Below are 23,744 nucleotides of genomic sequence, written 5' to 3' on the forward strand. Positions count from 1 at the left end.
TATTGCAAAGACTTTACTTTTGCTGGGGGAGGGGGGAGAGTTTTGAGCAGAGGAGAAATGCGATCTGGCAAACATCTTGCAAGGATGGCTCTGACTGCTCTGTCCTTGGCAGAGGACACCAGAGTCTGGCCCATAGAAGGTGCTCAACAACGCTCAGCACATTGCACTCCTCCCTGGAGTAGGAAAGGGCTCATCTGCTTTGGGAAATTTGGCCCTCAAGCTTCTGGAAACACCTGACTCCATGCCAGGTGAGATAAGCTCACACTCAAGGCCCCCTTAGTCCAAGGGTCAGTGGACAGAACAAGCACCAAAGGTCAACAGTGTGGGTGGTGGCCTCTCTGCCAAGGTGTGTGGGCCCAAGTAGGGTATTCACCTCCTCCCTCTCTGTGAGAAATTTCAGACCCCTCTGTTTTTTTCCAACAGGAGTTCATGTTCCTTTTAAGATAATCCTCTATAGACCTCTGCCAGCCCAGCCTTCAAAATGTCTCCCTCTCTCTCTCTCTTACTCATGGAGAGCCCCGCTCCCCTCTCTCAAAAAAAGTCTCCCTCTCTCTTACTCATGCCTGGAGAGCCCCCACAAAAAGACACTGGTTCCCAGGGATTCTTCCAAAGATGCTGGAAGACCTCTCAGTGTTTGCATTTCCCCAGCTCGGTTCCCTTGTGCTGTGCCTGGGCATTAAAGGAAGGATATTCAGCCGTCCCCATCAGCAGGAGCAGACATCAAAAGAACAGCTACTGCGGGGGGAGCATACTAGGGGCACCAGAGGGGGCTAGGAACTGGGTCTTGTCTTCTCAAAGTTTACAACCCACTGCAGGGGCCACTCACCAGCCCGGGCACCCTAAGGGTAGGAACCTCCATTGGGCACCTGTGTCTCCAGCACTGGGAGTGCTGTCTGGCACCTGGGGCACTGTGAGTGTTGAATGGATAAAGGACCTGTGAGAATTGCCACAAGAGGTGTTGCCCTGGGGCAAGGTGGGACAGGAAAGTTCTTGGAAGAGAAAGGAGAGGCTCTGGCCTTGGGCCCTGGCTGAGCAGAGAGCTGGGAGGTGGGTATTCGGGCAGGAGGAAAGCTCTGGAGGGGGAAGCTGTGGAGGGGGAAGCTGTGGAGGGAGGCTTATCTCCCCGACAGAGGCTGGCTCCGCAGAAAACAGGATTCTTAGACTTCCAAAAAATAACCTGAAGCTCCTTATCAGAGGCTAATAGTATATGCCTCCCAGGAATACTCTAGAAAGAGTGCCAGGGGTCAGGAACCCCCACTCAGCCTCCACAAATCTGAGAGGAAAAGCCTCTCCTCACCTGTAAAGAGAATAACTGCAGCCGGCAACCGTGGCCACAGGTGAGAAAGGGCTTCGGACCAGGGCGCACACCTCTAGAAAGGTGCCCGCAGACAGCCTCACCTTACTTACTCCCTGCTTCACTGCAGTGCTGTGAAGCCATTGGCATTGGAGGTGCGGAGGGCAGCGGGCAGTGTCCCAGGGGGAAGGGGGGACGGGTAGGGTTTCAGAGCCCAGAAGGCCTAGACAGGGAGGCAGCTCCGGGAGAAAGGTACCCGCCATCCCATCGGTCTTGGAACCTAAGGACTGCTGGGAAGGGTCAAAAGTCTGCCCTAAGGGTGGACAAGGGACAGAGATTGCGGGGGACCGCAAAGGCCTGGGTGCAACCTTGTTGAGAGGGAAGGGATCCGGACCCAATCTGGCGCCCTGGTCTCTTCCCACCTGCAACCATGGCTGCCACTTGGCCTCGGTTATAAAATGGACAAGGATTCGAGGTGCTCCTCAGGTTAAGAGAGGCGGGCCCAGAGATCACCCTGGCCACGGTGCCCTCCGTGGCGGGGTTAAGAGGCGGTCCCGGAGTTCTGCTCACTTCAGCCGTGTGCCGGGCACTGCAAATCAGGAAGTGTTGGAGCCGGCTGGCGACCTCCCGCCTGGGGCCAGGGGAGGAGGGTGGTTGGACGCTGCCACCGCTGCCGGGGCTGCAGGGCTGGGCGGGGAGCGAGGACCCGGCGGCTCCTGATTTCGGCCCCGGGGGAGGTGGCCGAGCCGGATAAGCTGCGGCGGGCTGGCGGGCGGCCACCTCCCCTGCAGGTCCGGCCCTCCCGGGCGGGTGGGGCGCGGGAGAGGAGGAGCCTCGGGGCCGAGCCACCGCCTTCGCCGCGGACCTTCAGCTGCCGCGGTTGCTCCGAGCGGCGGGCCGCAGAGGTGAGTGAACCCTCCCCCGGTCTCCACGGGGCTGCGTGCTGCGCCCAGTCCCCGAGACGCCCGCCCGGTTGCACCCTGCGCCATCGCCGCGCGGACCTCGGGTGCCGCCACACGTCTGGAGGCGACCTCTGTCCCCTGGGACCGAGCCACGTGCGCCCGGCGGCAAAGAAACCGGGTTCCGGGGCCCCCACCCCGTGTGCCTTCCTTCCCTAGGCGTGGAAGCCGCTTGCGCCGCGCGAGTTAGCAGGGCCGGCGGCGACAGTGGCGGGGAGCAGGCTGTGGAGCCCCGGGTGCAGATGTGGGCGCCCCTCCGGGTGACCCCGGCTGAGTCCACAGGTCCCGTGTGCCCCACGGTTGGGGCTCTGGCCAGCGGTCCCAAAGGAGGGCTGGTAGCTGTGGGCGGGATCTTCCAGGCTCTTCCTCGCCAGACCTCCCAGTCCCTTCGCAGCCGAACAGGGCAGGGGCAGGGGCTGGGCAGGGGCGCCCGACCTTGGTGCCCAGGAGGAGGCTGGCCTGACCAGTGCCCGCCTCTGCCCGCGGAGCCCTTGCCCGGCAAAGTTCCCCCTCCTGCCCACTTCCCCGAAATTTGGGGACAGGCTGCCCGGAGAGGTGTGGTTGGAACTTTGGTCACTCTGGGTAAATGAAGGGGAGGATGGGCCCAGATAATATGCCGTTTGGGGACCAGAAAGCCGGATCCGTGGGGAGAAGCAGGAAGGTCCTGCTGGAGCCCTGGCGGAGGGCAAGGAGAGGCCTCCCAGGTATCCAGGGCCACCTCAGAGATGGGCTCCAGAAGTGGGGATTCTGGAAATACCCCCAGGGAGGTATTTCTGTCTATCAGAGTGCAGCCATAATATAATTAACAGCAGATATTGCCATTTATGTGTGCCAGGCATCTTGCTAAGGGCTTTGTGCATAATATCCCAGTTAATCCTCACAACAGGAAGGCACCATTATCTCTTGTTAAAAATGGGGAAACAGCCTCAGAGAGTCCACATATTTTGCAAGAATACACAGCTAGCCAGTTGCAGAAGTAGAATTTGAACCCAGAGTTATGTGACTTGGAGCCCAGAGGAACCTACCACTGGGGTGAAACAGGCTGTGTCCTCAAGAGGATTCTGGCAGCCCCAAGAATACAGTGCTGAGAGCCAGAAGGTCCACAAAACCAAAGGGTCTCACCTGTGTGTGTCCTCTCAGTCACCTGCAAGGCTTGTTAAAAATATAGATCCCCAAGTCCCATCCGAAGTTGACTGAATCAGCTAGGAGCACCTGGAGGACCCAGACTGTGTCTTACTCATCTCTGCCCCTGGTGGCCTGCAGAGGGACTGGCAGGGAGCAGATGCTTAGTCAATGTCTGATGGGTAAGTGGGCGGGGTGGGGTAGATGGTGTCACTAGTGTCCTGAAGGGGGCTTAAGTGGAGCAGGTGGCCTCAGTCAGGCAATCTGGCAGCATGTGTGGAACTGACACAGTCTAATGCTGGCCTCAGAGCCAGCAGGGAGCTCAGGCTGGGCCACTTGTCCACCTGGGGGTTGAACAGCCTGCCCCAGGTTTGCTGAGGTCCCCAGGACCAGGCCAGGTCAAGCTGGGATCACACATGTTCCCTCTCCAGCCTAGAGATGTCAAACAGGTAGATTCCTCTCCCATTCATATCTCCTATCCTTGGCCCACAGTCCTCCCCTCCTTGGACTTATCAGAGACCATGGTGCTGGGCAGGGCTTCAGGTGGTTAAAAAGTGAAAGTTCTGAAGCGAAGTCCAAAGGCACACACCTGAGAGCTGGGTGGGGAAAAGGTCGCTAACTGAGTGCTGGGGAGAGAGTCTGGCTTTGGAGTCAGATGGACGAGTCCAAATCTCAGCTCCTTACCCCGTGACATGAAGCCCTCAGCTCTCTGAACCTCTGTTCATTTGCAAAACCTTGCCAAGGGCTTCAAACAGGATATCCTCATAAAACAAGGATGCCTATCTGGGGGACTGTGTAAAGTGCTGAGTTTTAGGAGTGCAGTAAATATTGGATCCCTCCTTCTTCAACTCAGGTTTGCGAGTTAACCAGTGAGGGGCCTTCCGGCCCAGTGCTCTTCTAGACCGAACCACTAGCTTTCCTAGAAAAGGTAACCGAGGCCCAGAGAGTGGCCTCCACGTTCCGTGCTGTGTGGCAGAGCTGGCCTTGGCTCCAAGCCTCAGGGTTCCCAGCTCAGTCTCAGCTGATGCCTCCCAGCCTGGCAGTCTGCGCTGCCTGCTGCATTCCCTGTCCAGCAAATGAACAACTGAGAGGGCTGAGATGAGATTCAGGCAGGCTGGGGCAGGGGAAGGAAGCAGGTCATTTGGGGAGTCAGACTCCCTGGTCTTCCAGCTGAGGCTGGATCCTCTCTTTCCTGTCCACCCACGGTGCATAGTGGCCAGGTCTTCCTGGGCTGGGCAGGCCTGAGCTGAGCAGGTTGAGCACTATGAAACTGCTTTCTAGCATCTAGACCAGGGAGGTGCCTCTTGATTTAAAATGAGGATGTTTACCAGTTTAAGTAGTTATTAAAACCTAAGGCCAAGTTGGCGCCTTTCTTCCCTCTAGGAGTTGGAAGGGTGTATGCTTTTTTCTGCTCCTACCCCACCCCTGCCAACCCATCGCAATTTGCGAGGCTGTGGAGATTACAGAACTTGGAGAGGAGAGGGGCAGGGGTTGGGGTGGGAGACTGGGTGGTCTTCAAACATTGGGCTACAGAAGTCCCGCTTCCTCCCGTCTGTCTCCTGCAGCTGGGTCCACCCACCTGTCCAACACAGCCTCCCACGGGTCCCGGGCCTCTGTGTGCTCCAACCGTCACATCCTTGGCATGCCACACACCACCACTATCCTGCCTGAAATGCCAGTCCTCATCACTGACATTCAGCCTCCCATGTGCCGGCTCCCAGGCCAAACACTTTATCTACAGGAGCTCATTTGTACCTGGAGACTCTTAGGAGGTCGATAATGTTATTCTCCCAACCATGTGACTTTCCAACTACATGTGGACCCCAACCTCTTTTTTTCCACCCCTAACCTGAGACTCCTAGCCACTAACTAACTGCCACATTCTCCTGTCCAAATTCTGCCTCTTCAGTTATTCATTCAACAAACACTTACTGGGCACTAACTTTGAGCCAGGCACTCTAAGACCAGCTGAGTCCCACTTCTGGCAGGATGAGTGTTGTTGTCATTAACCACCCCACAAACACCCATGCCCTCTGCGTACTTGTGAATCTGAGTGAGGAGACACGGTGGCGGTGAGGCTCGACCTATAGCTCACACGAGTGAGCAAGGATGCAAAACCAGTGACACCCCCTCCCCTCACCTACTGAGCTGGAGGGATCAACCACTGTGCCTGCCATCAGGGCTGATAGGCGACTGCTTGTGGATCAGAAACTCTTGCGTTGTCACTTCAACCCAGGGGCAGAGTGTGTTCCTCTTCGGGTGTGGCCTGGTCTCATGAGCACTGCACTGAATGGGCCAGGCATTCATTGCTTCAGCACCATAAGAACACTGTCACTGGAGAATTGTTGGATACTCAACTCTTCCCAGTCAGTCTGTCTTCTGCATGCCCACAGTTACCAGGCAGCGTGGGCAACAAGTGAGCACTGATTGTTCCTCAATCGGGCTGTGACTTACTCCATCTCCGCCTTCTGCTTAATGAGAGCCAGGTGGGAGTTCAGCAAAGATCTCATGTTTAAGCCTTCTTATTAAACACGTAAAAAAAAAATACTGCCCCAAGATTATAAAGCCGACTTCGGTACATGTAAAGAGATTTGGGGTTGGTGAATGGGCCCACTAAGCTCTATTTGGTGGTGTCAGCTGTCTTGGTTCATGTGTAGACAGCAGGGCTCCCAAAGCCAGCATGCTGGGGTCTGTAAGGGAACGAGCTTCCCATTTCCTATATGTATGTATTTATTTATTTATTGGAGACAGAATCTCGCTCTGTCACCTAGGCTGGGGTGCAGTGGTGCCATCTTGGCTCACTGCAACCTCTGCCTCCCGATTTCAAGCAATTCTCCTGCCTCAGCCTCCCAAGCAGCTGGGATTACAGGTGTGCTCCACCACACCCAGCTAATTTTTGTATTATTAGTAGAGACGGGGTTTTGCCACGTTGGCCAGGCTGGTTTTGAACTCCTGACCTCAGGTGATCCACCTGCCTCGGCCTCCCAAAGTGCTGGGATTACAGATGTGAGCCACCACACCTGGCTGCTTCCCATTTCTATAAGCATCCAACTGGTGGGGTGGCCAGTAGGCTGTGGGGAGTGGTGCGTGATTTTCCTAGTGGGCTTGAGAGGGTAACAGTATACCCCCAGTCAGGGCGAGGGTCTCTCTGAAGGTGAACTCTGAGTGCACAGCTAGAGGATACAGTGGCTGTGAGCTGGGCCCTCCAGGTGAGGTCTGGCCTGCACATTGCCACAGTGGGCTTGCTGGCATCCAAGGGGGCTTTCTGGGTGACTGCCTAGGCCTGCACATGGGTCAGTAGCACACTGAATGCAGTGGAGCTTGAGGGGACGCACCACTGTCCATCAAATCGTCCCAACCTGGGTGTAAGGCCAGAGCAGCTGTGGGAAGTGACACCAGGCCCTCTGGAGATGACCCTCTGGCCCTTGAAGACGTCTCTGGACTGGCCAGAAAGAAGGTGGTGCCTGGAACTGGAAGGGAAGGAAGCAAGACAGTGCTGGGCCCAGCAGCCAGAAATCAGGGTGATGGGCGGGTGGAGGGGAGGGCGTCTGGGAAAGCCCTGCCCTTCTTGTGTTCCCAGATCTGAAGGCTGGAGGTTGGAAACCTTGCATCACCTGTGCTGGTGTGAGTTCCAGTAGGGCTGCTGCTTACCCTCCCGTGACCTTTAACATCTGGCGTGGCTGTGTGGGGGGTGCTGAGAGGAGGGGAAGTCCCAAGGTTGAGGGAGCTCAGGGTACAGCCAAGATCTCAGTGAGAACCCCAGGGGGCAGCTGTCACAGCTGACCTGGAGCCCTCCAGGAACGCATACTCTCCAGCTCCTGTACTCTCAAAAGCAACAAAAAGGTTTGCTTTCCTGAGGTGCGATTTCCTCAAATTGCAGCTTCTCCAAAGAGATCTGGAGACCACCCCCCAGCCCCGGCAGCTTTGATAGGAAAATAGAGTCCTATCCACCCCACACCAACACACTGAACTAGAGACTCTGGGCCTGGGGCTGCCCAGAAACCCACCCGCTTAAACTGCCCAGGTGATTCTGGTGTGCATGAATATTTGAAAGCACTGCCTGACACCTGCTGGTTCAACAGGTGTCCACCTAGGCTGGAGTGTAGTGGTGCCATCTCGGCTCACTGCAACCTCTGCCTGCCGATTTCAAGCAATTCTCCTGCCTCAGCCTCCCGAGCAGCTGGGATTACAAGTGTGCTCCACCACACCCGGCTAATTTTTGTATTATTAGTTCACTAAGCAGAGTGCGATGTGAGGAGCTGTGAGGATGTGCAGGGGTGGAGGGCACATCGGTCTCTCCCTCAGCTGACCATAGAGCACCCAGAGTGGCAGAGGGGCCACGTGCAGTGGGTGGCCACAGCCGAGCAAGGAAAGGTGCACACAAAAGCAGTCCTAAGGAAGACATGTGTTTAGGGGTTTCACATTCACTGTTTAATCATCAGGAAAGAGAGGGAAAGCAACCTGCCCAACGTCACACAGCTAGCACGTGGCTGGACCGGAATTCACACACAGCTCTGTCCAGCTAGGTCCACCAGCTAACACAGCTGCCACTCTGAATTCAGAGCAGAGAGAGATTGTCAGGGGTGGGGGTTGGGGGAGATGGCAGGTGCCTTAAGTGCCCAAGGCCTTGGGCTGGATCTTCAAGGAAGGGGGATTGGGATGGGCCAGGAGGATGTCAAAGATTTGAGATGGAAGGAATGCCATTGGCTGTGGTGGGGGGGTGGAGTGGGCAGGGACTGGAAGGAGGGGTAGTGGAAGTCAGTCCCTGCCTACCGGCCTTTGCAGGACTCCGGGGAGATTCAGGAATCTAGCCCTGCCCACAGGAGCTTTCACTCCAGTAGGAGAGAGGAGACCCAGGGGGCCACAGCAGTCAGAGAACAATGAGGCCTTGGCTTGGTGTTTGGTGATGATAGAGGAAACCTGCCCAGAACCTGTTTATCAGATGCTCAGGGATCTGATAAACAGGCTCTGCACGCGGGCTTGAGATAAAGATGCCAGGGATACTTAGATGTGCCCTATTCCAAGATGGTTAGGTTCCAAACAAGTTGAAAACAATAGAATACACTTATCCCTAAGAATGGACTTGCACATAATTCACTTCAACAATGCAAAAGCTTCCAAACCTGCAGCCTCCTTTGGGCTGCTGATGTGCCTCCAAGGTCCACTGAAAAGCCATCCCCAGCCAGCAGAAACGTGCCTGTGTCTTCTTCAGCCCCTGTCCATGCTTCGCCCTGGAGACAAGTGCTGTCATCTGTTTGTGGGTCTGTCTGTCTGTCTGTCTTTCTCCCCACTGTGAGCACTGACAAGCAAGTAAAGATGACAATGAAGCCTTTGTGGGCACCAAATGCTGACAGCATTATCACTAAGCCAGTGGCAGCCATGGTGACTGCAATAAATTTCCCCCACAGAAATTGATAAATTGCCACTTTCTGCAGCCATTATGTTTGCCTTTGTATCCCGAAGAGTAAACGTCTCTCTCCCTTTCTTTCTCTCTCTCACGTGTGTGTGCGCGCGTTAGATGACATTTATTCATTTTATGCATCCTGGCTTCTACTGGTCGTCCCGCCTCAGTTCCTGTAGCAAAGAGACTTGAGTCTGAGCCACTAATTATCACCAGTGAGGTTTCCTCCCCAAGCAGGAAGCAGCAGGCCAGAGCTGCGCTCTCTCAGTGCACTCTCCAACCAAGCATCAGTCACCACTCCCAGTCCAGTCCCTGTGGCCAAGAGCTGGTGTGCAGGCTGGGGGAGGCAGCTGGCTGTGCAAGCCCCTGGCAGGCCCCTCACCTCCTGAGAAACCAAGAGTCAGAAGCAAAGCCAGGCTGTCCTGGTTGGAGACTGAGCCAGAAAGGGTGGCTCACCTCACAGTGAGGCTGTCGAGTGACCTGAGCACCTCAGACCCTCACGTCAGCCAGATGTCGCACCAGCCTGCTGTTGGTAAGTCTGGCTAGGACACAGATCCAAGGTGGCATGGGTCCTGTGCAAACCCCTCCCACCAGCTCCCCAACCCCCTGACCCCTGGCCTGCTGGAGGGTGCCCCTTGAATCTCCAGGAGGTCCGAGGAACTCGACACCTCCCAGAGATCTGTACTGCCTTGGAACAGGCTGCAAAAAGTGCAGCATAAAATGGGAAATATGTATCATCTGCACGTTTTCATGGTCCCCTTTTGAGGAAAGGGAGTCCAGGTTATTAAGTCAGGAGGCTTTTAAAATTCAAGGGTTCAAGGATTTATCACACACAGTTGTGTGTGTGTGTGTGTGTGTGTGTTTAAGGATGTTAATGTTTATGATGCATTTCTGTGGAACGCAGGCCCACTGGGAATTGTAAATTTTTCTTATTGGTAACATTTCTGCATTGGTTTCGCATGGAACTGCTGCTGCAAGTAATTGAACCGGATTTTTCTAGAATGATTCGAAAATCTAGATGTTTGTAAAAAGCTCTCTAAATTATTCATTCACTTTTATTTTGCAAAGTGGTGTGATGATAAACTCTTTTCCATCAGACCAAACTTGTGCGCATGTGTATTTCTGTGGAGATTGGTTCAGGTGTGCTTGAGCTTTCTGTATTCTCTTTTGTAGGAACTTCTCAGCCTTCCTTTTAAAAATATAATAATTTTTTAATGATGTCTAAATAATGATTCCAGGCAGTATTACAAGAAATATAACAGTAAACTGTTTGTAGGAGTCCATCAGAAAGGGAAAATGCCCACAGAGAAAATAGAAACATACCAATTAGATGTGTGTGGCTATAACCGAGCTTTTAAACCATGATTTGAGACTGGCATCCTCTGGCCTCTCACCCCTCAGGTCAGCTGTGGGAGGCTAGGGGTGGGATAGCAAAACGGACCTGGGATCAGGTGGGGCCTCCTGGACCCCAGGCCCAGTGAGAATGAAGCCTGGGGGTTCTGGGATAGGGGGCAGCCCTGGATTTGCAGAAACAGCCTGAGAACGAGGGGCTGGAAAGCATGAGTTGGAGCAGCTCAGTGAGGAGACAGAAAACCCAAGAGGAAGACAGCAGAAGACACCAGAGTCTGGTGCTGACTGGGTGACTGGCTGTTACTCACATCCTGAGCAATGAGCAGCAGACCCTCCCCACCCCAGAGGCAGCTTGAATGCAGGGACTGGATGGGCCCAGGGCACAGTGGATCCGGGGCAGGCAAGAGCCGACTCGGGGCCCCGAGGAGGTCCTTTAACCTGTCCGGGGCCTCGGTTTTCTCTTCTGCAAAGTAGAAGGAATGATAGCCTTCCACAGGTCAAACCCTGTGCCCACATCCGCAGGCACGATCCCCGACTTCGCCTCGCTGCTATTTCTCTGCATTTGACTCCTGGTTATTGCAGCCATGCCAGGCATTTGTTAGGTGCTGGGATGTGCCTGCCCAGCTCCTCTCTGTTGCGGAAGACAGAATTCATGCTGTAGGGGAGGTCCGGAGTTTCTACATGGGGCAGTCACAGGGTGGGGGACTTCCCTGAAAACTTCTTATTTGCATAAAATGTGCCCTGCTTTTTACTTTTATTGCAAACTTCAGATCCATAAAATGGGAAAGACTTTGCAGAAGCTGTTATTCACTTTACCTGACTGGGAGACGTAGATTGTTCATATCCAAGGGTGTTAGTTTTAATACTAACATTAGCATGTGAGGAGGGATGATCTAGATGATGGGGAGTAGGGCCGCCCACCACCTACCCCGGGACCTCTAAGGGAAAGTACACATCACCGTATGCTAATTGCATTCTGTTACCTGTACTGCAGAGCCAAGGGGTCAGAGGCAGGGAAATTAATTCTGCCTTCTAGAGGCATTGGCTTCCTATTGAATTTCGCTAGTTGGGAGGAAGGCACTTCCCAGGCAAAAAGATTAAGCCTATAACCTGAGCAGAAAGCAAGCAAGAGCTCTGAGTGGGAAGTGGCCAGAGGCATAGACCAGGCAGACCCAGGTTCGGAAGGGCCAAGGAGACAGCACATCTGCCAATGGCAGCAGCTGGGCCTCACCTGCCCTGACACCCCCACCTAATGGAGACTGGGCAGACCCCTCCAAGTGGTTGCCATGCCCTGGCCCAGAAGCCTCCAAAAACCCTGAAGCCATTGACTTGGCATCTCTGAAGCCTTCTTCCATGAGTACCCCCATACCAGGCTGCACCTCAGTGCACCTTAGATCTGGTGCTTGATTTTCACTTTGACCAGATCTGCAGCAGTCTCTTTGTTAATATTTATTTCCAGTGTTTAAATTCATCTTTGCATAAGTCCTCAGTGTTACTAAGTTTATCAAATAGCAAAATGCTTGGCCAGGTCTAACAATGTCACCAAGCTGCAGAAGGGATTAGAAACTCATAGTATTATTATTTCATCACCACTGAGTACAAGAGAGCCCCAGCTAGGTTCTGGGGAGAACAGCTATGACTCACAAATACTCCCCTCCCAACTCACAAATACTCCCCTCAGAATCTAGTCCTTAAATCATTCAAACCACAAAAATGTATTGAGTACTTACTGTGTGCCAGGCCCCGGTAGGTGTTAGAGGCACAGAAATGAGTTTTATTGGCCCCCATCCAATGAGGTGACAGACAAGAGAACCAGTGTGTGCCTCCAATGTTAATGTGACAAAAGGTGCAGAGTTAGTCTCAGAGCATGAAGTCCTCCCTGTCCTAGGCCCAGGTGGAATCCAGGAGCTGCTCCCAGGCTGCCTGGACCAGCCTTTTGAGCTCTTGGGACTCCGGCGAACATCAAAGCTGTTGCAAAAGTCAGAGCTCTTGCAAAAGTTAGAGCTGGCCCATGGCAGGTGGTTGGGAAGTGGTTGCATGACTCTTCCATGCAGAGCGGTTAGAGGGTGGAGGCTGATTTCCAGTATCCCTGGGAATCCAAAGAAAGAGCCACTGAGGGGCAGGGGAGGGCCCCTCAGAGGCTTCCAGAAAAAGGCAGTGCAACAGCTGGACAAACCAGGATAAGGCATGCATCCCTAAGCCAAAAAATCAGGTGATATGAGGCAGGCCGAGCTCCATGGCAGACACCCTGAGCTGCCTCTGTGTGTCTTGGCTAACTCTGCCCTTTCCTTACCACAATGGCTCGCCCTGCCCAGGAGCAGGGATGAGGCCCATCCCTGATTCAGCAAATCCTGTGCCATAACAAGGGGAGGGGTGGGGACAGCCACAGCCCACAAGACCCACCAGTCCCAGGGTTTGTGCAGCTCCAGGTCTCCCTGGAAAGCAAGAAACCACCCAGCTCCAGATGCTGAGGCTGCAGATTCAGCTGCCACTGCCTGATGGCCTCCAACCTGGCTGGATTAACCGGCCCATAGGGAGCTGGCTGCCCCCACAAGCCAGCTCTCCAGCCTCCCTGAGCAAAGTAAAGCCCTCCTCCCTGGCTCCGTAGCACCTGGTCATCCCCTCATTCCAGCACTTTGCTCCTTCCTGCATTGTGTAGCTGGCCTTTCTCCTAAAAGCCTTAAGAGGGCAGGTCATCTTTGGCCACCTGCATGGCCCCAGTGCCTTGCTCCATGCTGGGTACACAGCAGGTACTCTGGGAATAACGAATAAGAGAATTTCTCAGAGGAGGTTTGGCAGGACGAACCATTGCATAAAACTGCAGAGGCTGTGCAATGCACACCTCCAGAGGGTGCCCTCCACAGGGATTACTATGTAAATGGCACCTCCTAAAGTTGTGCAGCATAGGGACCCTAGGGCTTGAGCATGCCCCACCCCCCGCTCTGCTGCTTCAAGCCCCTGGCCTTGGTGCTGACTGACGGGCTTTCCTCTTCCCCTTCCCAACCAGCACTGACCATCATCCTTCCCATACGCTGGCAATGGGTAGTAATGAACTGTCCCAGTGAGCAGTTCTCCCAGGCTGGGCTGTCAAAGCACGCTAGTGAGAGATTCCTGGATGGCAGGCAGGCCATCTGGATTCTTGGTCAGCCAGGAAACTCTGTCCTCTGGGAATATCCTCCCAGTCAGGGTGTTAGGGGGCTCCTGGATCCCCAAGATCTTTATGGTCCCCTAGAATTGCTCCTCTCCCAGGCCCGCAGTGGGCCTAATGACCCACATGTAGCCAGGGAGTGGTCCACATGGGGTTTGTTTTATTGACTCAGCTAACAATGCCACGATGACTCTGATCGCCTTCTTCTCACCTGAGAGACCCAGCTCTGGGCAGCCAAGGGGTGTGTAGGGACAGGGCATATACATGTGACCCTCAAGACCTAGAGGAGCTCAGAGACAGCATGGATACTCGAAGACCCCGTGAGCAGGGAGGACTTTCTGGACCAAGTGGGCTGGGAGCTGGGCCAACTGTAAAGACCCAGGGGAAAAAAAGTCAAAACTGAGTTGCTCTTGCATGCAAGTGAGTGGTTAGTTCATTCACCCCTTCCACAGCCCTTTCCTGAGCACCTACTGCAGTAGTTTTCAAGGTGTGGTCCCCACACCAGCAGCACCAGCAATTCTGGATGTGGAGCCCAGCAATATGTTTTCATCAGTCCTCCAGGTGACCCTGATGCAGCTCAAGTTTGACCTGATGTGTCCTAAGTGCTGGGGTTTGCAAAAGTGAGTTTTACTTAGTTCTCACCTTGAGGAGATTGGAGTTGGGGAGAAGATAGACAGGAAAGAAAACAGTACTGTCCAGTGAGACATCTTGCTCTGGAGGGCCATGGAGGCAGAGGAGCAGTTGGTGTGGGCTTGATCCTTGTAAGGGTAAGTGGCCTGGAGACCCCAGTGGTATGACTGTCCCTGTCAGGGAGCCAGATGTTGGGACCAGCATCCCCTAGAGAGCTCAAGGAGGCCAGTGCTGACCCCAGTGCTCCAGTGCCCAGCCACCAGGGCTGTGGCCCTGAGCAGCAGGCCCTCCTACTCTTCCCTCCACCCCAGATCTCCTGCTCTGCTCTTCCCACTTCTTCCTACTCCCGAGTCCCAAATAGCAGCAGGTCTTTTCCTCCAATTGTCTTGGGGAGAAATGGGCATGTACCTCCAGGCCATTATCTTAGAGCACATTTTAAGAAGATTTTAAAGTAAATTTTTCCATTAGGCAGAGAACACCGTGTATTGATTTGGGTGCATCTATTTCTGCTTTACCCAGACAAAAAAAAATTACAAAATATCCTAGAGAGGAATAAAATAAAAAATGAGTAAATTTAACAGGCCCAGAGCATAGCACTTTATTTGTCTCATATAATCCTTACTACACCTCATTAAAGTGAGGAACATCACCCCATAGTGCAGATGAGGAAATGGGGCTCAGGAAGGTGAAGTGACTTGGCCGGGCCACCAGCTAGCAAGTGGTCAGGTGGGTTATGAAAATCCATCCCTCTGCTGGGCCCTTGCTGGCTGACCTTGCAGTTTACTAAGGTGACTGATCCTGAATAAATCCAGAGTGTTCTAACGTTTTCCCGAGCCCAAGTCCTGTTGGTTACATCATGGGGAGTGGCCTGGCCTGGCTAGGGAAGCTCTCAGTGACCAATTGTGGCTTCAGCTGTGTTATTTAGAGAGTCTCAGGGGCTGAAATGATCCTCTACCTGGTTAAGGAAGGGATGACTTTAGGAGGAAGAGGGATCTAATGCCCCACTTAGCAGATTTGCAGCTGTGTGCATGTTTCCACCTGCACATCCTTCTATAAACCCTCAGCCATGTGGGTGAGTAGCAGACGGTGCCTCCCCCACTCCCCCTGGAACACATCTGACCTGGGAGCTGGTGGGGTGGACCTCAGACCCCAGCACTTGGCACACACACATCATCCCCTGGGCCCTGGAATGGCTCTCTGCTTGCATGGATGGCAGAGAAGTAGCTGTGTGAGCAAAGGCCAAGAGGACAGTTTAGCCCAAGGCACCATTTTTACGACAACAACAGGTAATGGTACTGATTATATAAGCCTCACTTGTCCAGAGGTCATGGGGCTTAGGAACCTCAATTATGCGGAAAACAAATAGGACATAACTTCAGAAGGTTGCAGAGCCACTGTGTTAGTGTGGTCTTTGTGTTGCTATAAAGGAATACCTGAGGCTGGGGAATTTGTAAAGAGAAAAGGTTTTTTTCAAAAGGAAGACAAACATTTGAATGCTCTGGATTTCTTTAGTATCAGTCACTTTAGTAACCCGCAAGGTCAGCCAGCAAGGGCCCAGCAGAGGAGTGGACTCATATCCCACCTGACCACTTGCTAGCTGGTGGCCTGGGCAAGTCACTTCAGCTTCCTGAGTCCCATTTCCTCATCTGCAACATGTGTGCAGAGATCACCTGGGGAGAGAGGAAGTAAGAGAGAGAGGGGAGGGAGGTGTCAGGCTCTTTTTAACAAGCTGCTCTCGAGGAAACTAATACAGTGAGAACTAACAGGGAACTTACTTGCTCCTCTGCCCGCCCCCCAGCCAGGGAGGGAATCCACCTCCATGACCCAAACACCTCTTATTAGGTGCACCTCCAGTATTGGAGATCAGATTTCAGCATGAGGTTTTGCGGGGACAAGCCTCCAAACCACAGCAGCCACCAACATTGGTGTTACAAAATCCATCCAATGACTTAGGCTCATGGAGCGTGCTTAAGCTCTCATCCAAAACATGTTTACTCTTGGTTTACACACACTAGTAGCGGTCTGCCTTATCTCAATTTCCTTTTTTATTTTAAGTAACAACTTTTTAAATAACTTTATTGAGCTATACCTCACATTACCATGCAATTCACCCATTCAAATGGTGAGTTGTATGGTAATGTGAGGTATAGCTCATTAAAGTTATTTAAAAAGTAAATGAAACAATTCAATGATTTTGGTGTATTCAGAGTTGTGTAATCATCACTATAATCAATTGTAGAATATTTCTATTACCCCAAAAAGAAACTGTGTACCTGTGAGCAGTCACTCCCCATTTTCTCCAAATCCCCCATTCTGGCAACCACTCATCTACTTTCTGTCTCTATTGATTTGCTTATTCTAGACATTTATATAAGTGTAATTAGGTAATGTCTGGCCTTTTGCAACTAGCTTCTTTCATTTAGCATAATGCTTTCAAGGTTCATCCCTGTTGGAGCATGGATGCCTACTTAGTTTCTCTTTATGGCTGAATATTAACCCACGGGATGGATAGGCCACATTTTGTTTAACCATTCCTCAGTTGATGGACGTTTGAATTGTTTCCACTTTTTGGGTATTATGAATAATGGGTGAAAATGCTTTTGTGTGGATATACGTTTTTCCTTCTCTTGGATATATAGCTAGGAGTGGAGTTGCTGGGTCATATAGAAACTCTGTTTAACATTTTGAAGAATTCCCAGGCTGTTCTCCACGGTGCCTGCAGCATTTTACAATCCCAGCAGCAGTGTAGGAGGGTTCTGATTTCTCCACATCCTCCCTGTCTTTTAAAAAAATATATCATTGTAGCCATCCTAGTGGGTGTGAAGTGGTATCTCATTGTGGTTTTCATTTGCATTTCCCTGAGGGGTAATGATGCTGAACATCTTTTCATATGCATTTGTGTATCTTTCTTGGAGAAGTGTCTTTTCCAGTCTTTTGCCCACTTTATGTAGGTTGTCTGTCTTTTTAATACCGAGGTGTAAGAGTTCTTCAGATATTTAGAAACAGGTCCCCTTATCAGTTATATGATTTGCCAAACTTTTCTCCATTCTGAGTTGGCTTTTCACTTTTTCGATGTTGTGCTCTTTCGATTTCGTCAGCAGCGAATTAGCAGGACCTGGGGGGCTTTAAGAGGCAAGCAGGAGACAGACAGTGCCCACAAAGTCCTGAGGATGAGAGAAGAGGCAGAGCTTATACAAAGGCTCTGTGAAAACTGAAAATGAACCCCAGGCATGCTGGGGTGATCCCTGGGGTGCTGGATGAGGATCTGATTTTGTACTGCATTTTGGAAGGATTTCTGCCCCCAGAGGCTACATAGGCTCCAGTGGTGTGTGCAGTCAGGCAGAGAGATGCACAGAACCTCTACCGTGTGCCAGGCATGGTGCGGGGTTCTGGGTGCATGTGGAACAAAACACAGCAATCTTGCCCTCCCAAAGCTCAGGGAAGTGGGGGCGGGGGGTGGACAATGAGCACATGAGAAAAAGACCACAGGGGAAGAACTCCCAGAAACATCCCAGCCACAGAGCAATGCCCCAGGTGTATACGGCCGTTGGCTACTTCATGCCCTTGAGGGAAAATCGGTATTTTCATTTTACACATGAGGAAACAGGTTAGAGATAGGACCGACGTGTCCAGTACCTCCCAGTGAGAAGATACTCAGGGTAGACCCCAGATCCAGATCCTTCCTCTTTCCCTCTCTACACGTTTTCAGTCTAGAAAAGAGTTCTGTGCAAGAATTTGTTTTTTGTTTTTGTTTGTTTGTTTTTTTGTTTGAGACAGAGTCTCACTCTGTCGCCCAGGCTGGAGTGCAGTGGCTTGATCTCCGCTCACTGCAACCTCCGCCTCCCAGGTTCAAGCGATTCTCCTGCTTCAGCCTCCGGAGTAGCTGGGATTACAGGCGCCCGCCACCACACCCAGGTAATTTTTGTATTTTTAGTAGAGATGGGGTATCACCATGTTGGCCAGGCTGTGTGCAAGAATTTATGTTTTCACTTGTGGCTTGCTGAGCCCTGGTGCTGGCTGTGGGCACATACTCGTTCACCCAGGGACATGCACTGTTGATGGGTCCTTGCACTCTGGGCTATCTTGGGCCCCCTTTGTTCAATGCAGGCCCCTCTTTCTGAAGTGCTTTTCTTGGGCTCACTCTCAATTCGTCAAAGCTCAGCTCAGGCCCACCTCCTGCAGGAATCCTCCCAGTCCCTGCTGTCCGAAGTCAGTGCCCTTGTCAGGAGACCTTGAACACTTTAGTCCACTGCCTGGCTCTCCCATGGGGCAAAGGTCTCCAGGGTGTGTGTGCACTTCCTCAGGGCTTGTTAAGGCTCATTCCCTGGGAGCAGGGAGGACATACAGAGCCTCCCTTGCACCTACATTTGTTTACATATTACTTATACCACATACATTATAGGGCACTGCTGCATAAGTGTACATTTTAAATGTATTTTACTTATAAAGAAATAGAGCCCCCAAATGTGATAGGAACATGTGCCCCCAAATGTAATTTTACTGATCAGATAAAAAAAATTTTTTTAATTGAAAATAAGTAGCCAGCCGTGGTAGCACGCGCCTGTAGTCCCAGCTACTCAGACTCAGAAGTCTGAGACAGGAGAACTGCTGGAACCTGGGAGGCAGAGGTAGCAGTGAGTCGAGATCGCGCCACTGCACTCCAGCCTAGCGACAGAGCGAGACTCCGTCTCAATGAATAAATAAATAATAAATAAACAAAAATTTTTTAAAAATTGAAGATAACTGTGGGCTACTTGAGGACAAGAACTGGGTTATTTTCTCTCTCCTTGCTCAGTCAGTCCCCACATGGGAGGCGTGGGAGGCGCCCCGTTCTTGGCCTGCAGGCCACCCCTCCTCCATCTGGCTGCAGGGTGCCACAGCCAGCCTCTGATTGCCAGTGGCCCCAGCACCTCAATCCATACTGACCTCACAGCAAACCCTCTGTGGCCACAGCCTGCCCTGGCCACTCATGTCTGAAAGGTGATCGGTGTCCATGAAGAAGAGGCCACGGGGCTGTGGATGTCATGCCGCCAACCGTTAGTGGCCTGCGCAAGAGCAGACAGGAGCTGGCAGGCAGGCCCATGGGCCAGGCGTGGCTCCCAGCCATAAACACAGGCTGTAGCCCTGCCGGGAAGAAGGAGGGGACAGACAAGCCTGGGCAGAGACCCAGAGGGGACCAGGACACCCGATCCTCCATGGCAGTTCTGTCCACAGCTTGGGAGGAGAGGTGGGCAGGTCTACGTGCAGGAGACAGGCCTTGGCCCACAGAGCTGCAATCTGATCCCGTCTGCTCCCTCTCCAGTTCTATAAATAGAACCCTCAGGGAACCAGGGCCCAGACAGGGTTAGTCACACCCTCACCTCAGGCCGCAGGGACAGGCCTCTGGGACTTCCAGGACATGTACCACCTGTCCTGCCCCCAACCCCTGCCAGCCTTCAGCAGGAGGGTTCATGCTGAGCATCAGGAGGGGGCAGAAGAGTTGAACATGGCCACTGTCAGTGAAGAAGTTAGAGAAGAGTACACACAACACACATGCACACAAAAATAGGACACGTGCACACACACAAACACACACATGCATACAAGGTTAGGAAACACAAGTGCACATACAACCAGTCAGAAATGAGCTCTGAGCTTTTACACATATTAACTCATTTCATCCTCAAACAGCTTTTAGAGAGGTATAATTAGTGTTCCCGTTTTAAAGGTGAGGGAACTAAGGCACAGAGAAGCTATGTAACTCACCCAAAGGCACCCAGCTACTGAATGGTGTGCGAGGCCATGATTTCTCCCCAGCAGCCCCACCCACAGCCCACCTGCCTGACTCCTCCTAGCCAAGTGGCTCTGTCCCTGCATCAGAAAGGTCAAGGAAGAGGCCGCCTAGGGAGTAGTACAAGGCAGCATTACAACCTGGCGTTTCCTGTCACAGACTGCATTTTGGTGGCAAGAGAAGCTTTAGAGGTGCTTAACTTTTAGTTTGCATTTATCCTATGGCTGAAAAGCAGGGCCCCTTAGGACCATAAGTCTAGGACTTTTCATAGTTCCCTAGACTGCTGGGGCTGAAAGGGGCTTGGAGCTGAGTTGGTACAGCAGCTGCTGTTAGAGAAACCACCCAGAGAGGCCCAGGGACCTTCTATGTCCCAGCACCAGTTAGGGGCAGAGGTGGGACCAGCTCCCCTCGGCTGCAGTGGCTTCCATATCAGCTCCCTGGAAGGGAGCAGACACCGAGTCAGGCTCTGAGCAACACCCTCAAGGCCCAGCCCCAGCAATCCCTTCCCATCTGTGATTAGGTTTGGGGTTCAACAAAGACAGGACTCAAAATCTGGATCTTCTTGCCTTGCTTCACTTTGGGCTGGCTCAGTTTTGTTTTGAGGTGAATCATTCGGGGTTTTTCAGGGATCCTCAGATGCATGTCTGCGTGAAGCTGCCCTGGCTTCCCCTTCGGCTGCCCCCTGGAGAAGAGCCCGGGCCATACCTGTGCCATTCCTGAGCTCTGTCTCTAGCTGCCCCATGTCCAGTCATTGGCGGCGGGTCTTATTCAAGCCCCTTTTCCCCCAACACACACTAGATCGTAAGCCCTCAGGGTGGGGACCGCTTCTCACTCATCTTTATATGCTTAGGAATGTTCAGCACAAAGTCACTCAGGAGATGGGAGGGAGTGGGGAGAGAGAGGGCAGAGACAGAGGAGAGGCTTCTGTCCAGAGGGGTCCTACCTAGGATCATCCAAATCATTAGCAAATGTTGGAAAGATGGTCTGGAGGCCTCAGGGTGGCTACTCTTCCTCCCCATCAGGGCAAAACTCCCCGGGGCTTGTGTCTCCCTGTGGTTGGGGACAGGCCTGGGTGTATCTGTCCCAGCCTTGACTGACCCCAAGAAGAGCCTTGGCCCTCCTGACCACAGGAGAAGAGGGATTTGAAATCACCTCAGCCCAAATTGCAGATGTTGGCCTGTGAGCCCTGAGGCCATCTGCAAGGCTCCTGGGCTGACATAACTGTCACCAGCTCTTCATCCTCCTTCCCCGGCGCCGAAGGGGTGCCCGCAGGGTCTTCTGCCCTCCCTCCGCCTGGGCCCTGCTGCTGGCACGGAGCTTCATATCTGTTGGCAGCCAGTGTTTGCTTAGTGATTACTGAATGCCATTTGCTGGGTGCTTATGATGTGCCCAGCACTGTTCTAAGTGCTTTACACAATTGACTTATTTACTCCTACAACCTGCCCATAAGGGAAGTGCTGCGATGGTCTCCCTTTTATAGCTGAGAAAACTGAGACACAGATAGGTCCATAGTCACACAGTTAACATGAGGCAGAGTCAGGACCAGAATCCAGGTGGTCTGGCTCCAGAGCCTGGCTCCTGGACCAAGCAGCCTTGAGTAGGGGCCTGGTGCAGACCCGCCTGCCGTGGACTCACTATAGGATGGGTCAGGATGCCCGTTGTCACCTACAAAATGTAGCCCACCACCCAGGAAACGCTCCCAGAACCAGGCAGAAAATACTGTCTTCTATTCTCAGGGTGGCTGTGCCCGGCGTGAGTGTCTTGGCAGGTGCCTGCATGTGTGTGCAGGTGTGCCACCCCCATCTGTGGACTCGGAAAGCATGATCCCCACAAAAGCAACCCGTCAGTGTCTCAGCTCAGCCAATCCCTGCTATCCTGTGACAGGCAGGGCCATGTTTCAAAACCACGTTAAAGATGCGCAAGAGGCCAAGGGAGTTTCCCACGCTGGCAGAGGCAGGACAGGAACACATGTCCCCTGACTCTTGACATTGAGAATGCACCCCCTTCCACCCACCTGGCCTCTCGGCCCAGCCAGTGTGGTCCCAGCTCTGCAGCTCTCTGGGCCATCTCTGGAAAGCTCGTTGTTCTCTGTCTGGGCAGTAAGACGGAGTGAAGCTCTGACTGCCAAGGCAGACAGACTTGCCTCCTGCTCTTCCTCCCCTCAATTATTTGTGCTGCCTGAAACAAGTTCCTGAGCCTCCCTGAGCCTCAGTTCCCTCTTCTGTAAAGTGAGAATGATAACTGAATCTACTTCCTGGGGTTCTTGTGAGGACCGGAGGCCCATCACCCGAGGAAAGGCCTGACAGCAGCAATGGGTATATGGTAGGCATCCATTAATAGGAGCTGCTGCTGCTGCTGCTGCCTTGTAAAAGGAACAATCACAGTTTTGAAAACCTCTTAAGATTGCATTATTTGTCATCTGAGAGCAGAGATTGTGATCTCCATTGACAAAGATGGAAGCTGGGGCCCAGGGAGGCACAGAGACTTGTCTGAAGACACACAGCTGCTTCATAGCAGAGCCAGGCCCAGCCTCCTGGTCTCCCTGGCCCATCTTTGTGTCAGTCCCCGGACCCACTCCCTCACCTGGTCAGGTGTCCAGAGGTTCCAGGAGAGTGTCGTGGAAAGGTGGGAAGAGGCAGACGCCCATGCAGGGTGTTGAAAGCCACCCCAGCTGCTCTGGCAGGGGTTCTTGAGCCCTGTGGAACTGTAGGCTAGTGAAGCTTGTGGACTTCTGCTCAGAATAATGTTCTTACATGCACCAAATAAAATAGTTTAGGGTTACAAATGAAACATATTATATGGAAACACCGTGAAAATATTTTTTAAAAGACTACAGTAGCAGTATGCATGCTTCTTTATTAGCACTTTAAATGACAAGCTCTAGTGGCAGATCTAATGTCTACCATAATTTTATTTTTACTTTATTATTATTATTATTATTATTATTATTTTGAGACAGTCTTGCTCTGTCACACAAACTGGAGTTCAGTGGTGCGATCACTTCAGTCTTCAACTTCTGGGCTCAAGCAATCCTCCTGCCTCAGTGTCCTGAGTAGCTGGGATGACAGGCGTGTGCCACTGTGCCTGGCTAATTTTTTTTTTTTTTTTTTTTTTTTTTAAGAGATGGGCCCTCCCTGTGTGTCCCAGGCTGGTCTTGAACTCCTGACCTCAAGTGATTCTCCTGCCTTGACTTCCTAAAGTGCTACGATTAAGGTGTGAGCCACTACACCTGGCTAGCATAGTTTTAAATTTGTGCTCAATTTAAATAGTATTAGGATAAATTATTTACAGGTAAATTTATGATATGATCTTGGTCAGTATTAATGAAAAATTATGTTGCCTACCTTCGTACTTAAAGGAAATAGCAAATTTTAGTTAGAAGTTGGTGACAATTAATATATAATAATTTTTCCATCCATGTTTACTGTAGACTGCTGGCCTGAGTTCAGGGTTTCCTCCACATCCACTCATATCTTGGGCCCAGCAAAGAAGATCGCAGGGCACCCACTCTATCTTTGGGGTCCATTCACTTGTCTCTCAGTCCTGCCCTCAGAGATCAGGGTTTGGTGTTCATTCATTCATTCAGCAAACACTGAGCACTGCCTCCGTGCCAGGCTATGATACACAGTGAGGTCCAAGGTCAGATGAGATGAGGTCCTGCCCCCAAGCTGTTCACCATGCTTCAGGGAGAGCATAAGAAGAACTGCTCCAAGATGCAAAATGTAGACAAGCATAGGGACATGCTCACCCTTCCTGGTCATCAAACACCCAGCGATGGTGAGGTTGGGGTTAGATGGTCACTCCTGCCTAGTGACACTGTCCATTGCCTAATCCTTTTGAAAAGAAGTATGGCACTGCATCACATTGGTTGTGGAAATTCCAGAGTCCCCTTTCCCAGCACTCTCACTCTGCCAGTTTTTCCCAAGGAAATAATTCAGCAGGAGGGAAAAAGGGTGGAGGGCAGAAGTCCTCCCTGCTCTTCCTGAGTCTGAGCTCTCCCCAGGGAAGGGGCTGTGTTGTGCTCAGCTTGTTCCCCCGGTGCTGACACGTGGTAGCACTCGGTGAACACC

General features: G+C 52.3%; 1 protein-coding gene across 4 annotated transcripts in view; it reads left to right on the forward strand.

The window, feature by feature from the left end:
* The first annotated feature begins 2,117 nt into the window (after positions 1–2,117).
* The window catches only part of STEAP3 (STEAP3 metalloreductase), a 41,806-nt gene continuing 20,179 nt past the window's right edge, over positions 2,118–23,744 (forward strand). The window contains exons 1-2 of one of the 4 annotated variants that reach the window (XM_030801224.1): positions 2,118–2,199; positions 8,894–9,308. In XM_030801224.1, the coding sequence (XP_030657084.1) occupies positions 9,287–9,308 (22 nt within the window). In that variant the 5' untranslated portion in view covers positions 2,118–2,199; positions 8,894–9,286. Of the gene's footprint in view, positions 2,200–8,893; positions 9,309–17,751; positions 17,820–23,744 lie in introns of all 4 variants that reach the window. The other 3 variants (XM_030801226.1, XM_030801225.1, XM_030801227.1) reach the window with 3 other exon arrangements.

This window comes from Nomascus leucogenys, chromosome 20 (assembly GCF_006542625.1).
Source record: "Nomascus leucogenys isolate Asia chromosome 20, Asia_NLE_v1, whole genome shotgun sequence".
Lineage (NCBI taxonomy): Eukaryota > Metazoa > Chordata > Mammalia > Primates > Hylobatidae > Nomascus > Nomascus leucogenys.